The sequence below is a fragment of the Drosophila suzukii genome, unplaced genomic scaffold (genome assembly GCF_043229965.1).
Source record: "Drosophila suzukii unplaced genomic scaffold, CBGP_Dsuzu_IsoJpt1.0 scf_14, whole genome shotgun sequence".
Classification (NCBI taxonomy): Eukaryota; Metazoa; Arthropoda; class Insecta; order Diptera; family Drosophilidae; genus Drosophila; species Drosophila suzukii.
Genome location: NW_027255901.1, coordinates 319,456 through 323,969, shown reverse-complemented (window position 1 = coordinate 323,969; position 4,514 = coordinate 319,456). Strand labels below are relative to the sequence as shown.

Here is a 4,514-nt window from a genome sequence, read left to right as displayed (position 1 = left end):
CGCGGAAGTGACTCCCGTCGGGAAGAAATGTGCCACTTCGGCGACACTTCTCGAAGTCACTTCTGCGTTACTTCTGGAAGTGTCGCCGAAGTCACTCCTGGAAGTGTCGCCGAAGTGACTCCGAGAAGTGTCGCCGAAGTGGCACATTTCTTCCCGAAGGGAGTCACTTCCGCGATCCGAATGCGATATCGCCGAAGTAACTTCTGGAAGTGTCGCCGAAGTCACTTCTAGAAGTGTCGCCGAAGTCCCTTCTGGAAGTAACTCAGAAGTGACATAACAGACGCTTGTAGATGATACCTAAAAGATTCTCTCCCAATTGGAAAATCTAAAAATAAAAAATATTCATTTGACTTATTTATCTCGGTTTGCCTTTATTTTTCTTATAAGGGCTTTTGACGCTTATAAATACGGTCTCTGGCATGTAGGAAATGCTGCTGAATAACTTTATTTATGTCCAACTCCGTTGACGTTGGAAATTTACTAATAGCCATTTCTATAAGGAACAGAAACAAAAATGGGTTTTTATTCAGTCAAAATAAAAATACACTTTGGGGCGTTACCTTTAATAATCGCATATGTTGAGAACATTTGGATGCTGGGTTTCTCCACAGTTCCCCGCCACGTTATGTCCACAGCCAGCTTGTCCGATATAACTGCTTTGATAGCCAGCCTTGTAAATGTGGGAACATCATTTCCTCCAACCATTTTTAGCTTTGATTTCTAGAAAGAGGCCAAAATTATTTATCTGGTAATCGTAAACGGCATGCAATATAAGTAAATTACCAGTTCTCTCCGCGTTTCATCCTCATTCAAAAGTTTTTGGTCGAAATCTTGGAAATCGGGCAGGGTTTCGAAGGGCAGCATTTGAAGATTATAGGCCACAGGCTCCGGAACCGGTAAGGACTTAAGTTGTCTAACTTCGCCACGGAGCATAAAAACCTCCTCCGTAAGCGTTTTCAGCAGCCTTTGGGTACCTTCCTCCCTGCGCCTACTTTCCTCCAATTCTTTTAAAATTTGGTCTTCCCTGTGTCGACTCATGTCCAGCTCCTTCAATATCCTCTCAAAGAGGTAATCTGAAATTTTTCCAAAAGTTATTAAGACTGGACAAATATTTTTGTAAATATACACTTATTATGGGGCGAAATTGCGTCAAATTGAGACGGATAAGAGTTTCCTAAAATATAAAAATTATTATTGTGTAATATGTATACACTCAAAAAACTATTTGCCCCAAACTTTAGAAATCTGCAAAAAAATAAAGTTTGGGCCGAATAGTTTTTAGAGAGCATTAATTTAATTAATTAATTAATTAATTATTTAGTTTCCATACAACTTGTATTTTTGTTTAATTTTTTATGAAATAGTTGGTTTTGGAATATAAATAAACATTAACTGATACAATTAATACTTACCTGCACCGGTGTTAAAATCCATTTTTTTTACTTTCTACACGAAAGGAAAAATAGCGAAAGTGTTTTGTGTGTTTTTTAATATTATTGCTTTGTTTTTAATGTTGCTAAGGTTAAAGCTAATACTTTCATTTGTTAAAATCTCATCTACTTTAAAAATACCAAAATTTGATGAATTTTAAGGTTGATCAAAAAGTGGTTGTAAGTTAATAATAATTTTACCTTCAAAAAACGGAACATTTTCTTTTTAATTCTTGTTCTTCTTCTTTTTAATTTTGTTAATAAGGACAACATTTTCATTGACATAACAAATATTGTTAGGCAAATCAACAGAGAAGTAAAAGTTAGTTAGTTTTTAAAAAACTATACAGTTCCTCGTTATCAGAAAGTTGTCGACCAAATATTATATCAGCATTTTTTTGCTTCCTTTTGAGGGTATAACTCTTTTCAACATGTCTGTTGTAAATTTGGGCAGCAGCATTGTTTGATTTTTTAACCTGTTTTTTTATAGTTTGTAGGTAATTTTCAAAACGGAAAGCGCTTATTGTTTCTATAGACCCAAAAGATTTTGCTTCCTCGTGAATATGAAGCAAATAATGAAAATTACAAGTCATGAAGCAAGGGTCATATAACGAGGATAGTTCTATTACAAAACCTATTAAGAGATTTTGGGCCATTTTAATATCTGCCAAAGAACAATTGCTATTTATACGTATTGCTAGGGATAAATTTAAAAAGTGTTCGTACCTCTTTTCGGATAGAATTGGTTTTAAAACAAACGGCCCATAATACAACAAAAATTGTCTAAGTTCCGTGGCCTTGAAACGATCAAGCTCGTCCAAGGACCTAGACTTACGAGAAAATTCGTACGGGCAAGATTTTTTTAAATTTTTTAGTTCGCTTGAAAGCTCACCAATTTTCCATGAGGTTAAGGAATACTGTTCTCCTTTTTTCTTTACCCAAGACTTAAGGAGAGTCCTTACTACTCCAAGGCAAACAATATGCATGTAGTCCAACCCAACTTGTTTAACAATATCGATAGAAAGTATTTCCAAAACAGTTAAATCTTTTTTGTTGTGGTGTTCAGGTTGACTTCTGCTTCTAAATGAGTTGTTATCCCGATGAGGGTCCATCCCAATTTTTAAAAAAGCAACTCGATTTTTAACCATTTCCCCTTTTTGAAGGCACCTTATGCAAGAATAATAACCTGAATGTCCTTTTATTCCTAAAACAAATGATCGGGCTGGAGCATCCATAATAAAGCATCTGATCCCTACGCTGTACATCTTGTTTTTGTATGCGAACCCAGTTTCGGCAAGTTCCTTTACTTCATTTACAAATTCACTCAGGTATTCGTCAGCGTTTTTCGGCTTTGAATAACCCTCGTAAACACCTATCAACATTACTTCTGGATAACCAGGAACATTACATAATATGGGCCAAACATTTTTTGACGAACTTTTACATAATGGCAAGCCATCAACATTTACATCCATATTTATTATTTCTGACTCATAGTCATTTACCATTAAAAAGTCTGTAAGCGCGTCAGACAAACCGTAATGTATATAAAAGCCGTCCCCCATATTTCGGGCTACAACTTCTTTAGGAGTTTTTTTCAAGGTTCTAGAATCTTTGGGCACATTCATGTTATTATTTCTTAATATTACCAAAAGTTCGTTCAAAACATTATTGGCAATGTTATTTTTTATGGCCCACCGCCTTAACTGCTCAGCGAAAGTCTCTGGGCTATCGCTGTCACTACTCTCGTCAGAACTAGTATAAATGTTGTCAAAATCTCCATCTGTTTCGTCAGGTACATCAATACATACGTCAAGTATAGCAACATCTACTTCGTCAGGTGCATTAGCATCAACAATAACAGGCACATTATTACACTCTTTGGTTAATTCACAAACATCTAAACATATTCTTTTAGACGAGCTGGCAACATTTGTTGACTCCTCAGTCTCGTAAATAGCTGAAAATAATCGTGCAGCTTCACGCTTAGCACGCAATTTAGCAGCCTTTGTTAGTAGGGACATTTTAAAATCGAAAACAAACAAAGCAATATTTTGTAAACACACAAATTTTATACACAGCCGCACTGACCACAAACAATTCGCGAAACGAAGTGACGCTTGGGCGGAAAATAATAGCGTGGGTCAAAAGGGAGAACCGAAGAATTTTCAGAAATAAAGGAATAACGGCAATTTGTCGCGACCTCCTTTTAACGGGCGAGCGTTGTTTTTTTAAATACAGTGAACTATCTATTCAGTGAACCTTTAAGTAACGGGGGCGTTCGCCGAATAGATTAAGTTCACTAAAGAGATCGAATAAAATATTTTATTTAATTTCAATTTGCTTAAAAATATATTTTATTCTTTTTTTTTTTATATTATTATGTTTGCTTAAATTGAAATCTAAGGTATAGTTAAAATAAATAAATACTTAAACATATAATTATATACAAAATCTATCAATCTTATTATTATTATTTTAAACATATATTAATATATAAAATAAATTTACCTTATTATTTTGAACAAATATAAAAATATATAAATAATTGGTTCCTTTAGAAAGGGTTTACTGTTCTGTTTTGGTCGAGCACTGTACCTGCTGAGACGCAGACTGGACGCGAAGAAAATAGACAACAAATTACAAAAACAAAATACATGTTTTCCAAATTTCTTTCTATCTTCTTTTCAACATCTTGAAGTCATTTAGAAGACAATTTTTGTTCGCAATAATTTTGATTTTGTAAAATGGGTTCTATCGCCGTTTTATCGCGCAGAAGTGTCTCAGAAGTTACTTCTTCGCGATCGCGACCCTTTTTGTTTTTGTAAAATGTGTACTATCGTCTTTCTATCGTCCAGAAGTGACTTAGAAGTTACTTCTACGCGACACATGTATATTTTGTTTTTGTAAAATGTGTACTATCGTCTTTCTATCGCGCAGAAGTTACTCAGAAGTGACTCCTGGACGACAGGCGATAGAAATATCGCCCTTTTGCTTGCAGGGCTGTTGCATATACGTTTTTGTCTTTAGTGCAGCTCCGATCTTGAATAGTAAAACACGGCTTTTCGCAATTAAAACCTATTG

At 35.0% G+C, this 4,514-nt stretch overlaps 1 protein-coding gene across 1 annotated transcript; it reads right to left on the bottom strand.

Annotated features, from left to right (window-relative positions):
• Positions 1 to 345: 345 nt before the first annotated feature.
• LOC139354706 (uncharacterized) lies at positions 346 to 3,714 on the bottom strand. Its single transcript, XM_070998945.1, has 3 exons — positions 784 to 3,714; positions 561 to 720; positions 346 to 493 (listed from the first exon to the last, which is right to left on the bottom strand). The coding sequence occupies exons 1-3, from the start codon at positions 1,036 to 1,038 to the stop codon at positions 381 to 383; spliced, it is 528 nt and encodes a 175-aa protein (XP_070855046.1). The 5' UTR covers positions 1,039 to 3,714; the 3' UTR covers positions 346 to 380.
• Between the last annotated feature and the right edge of the window lie 800 nt (positions 3,715 to 4,514).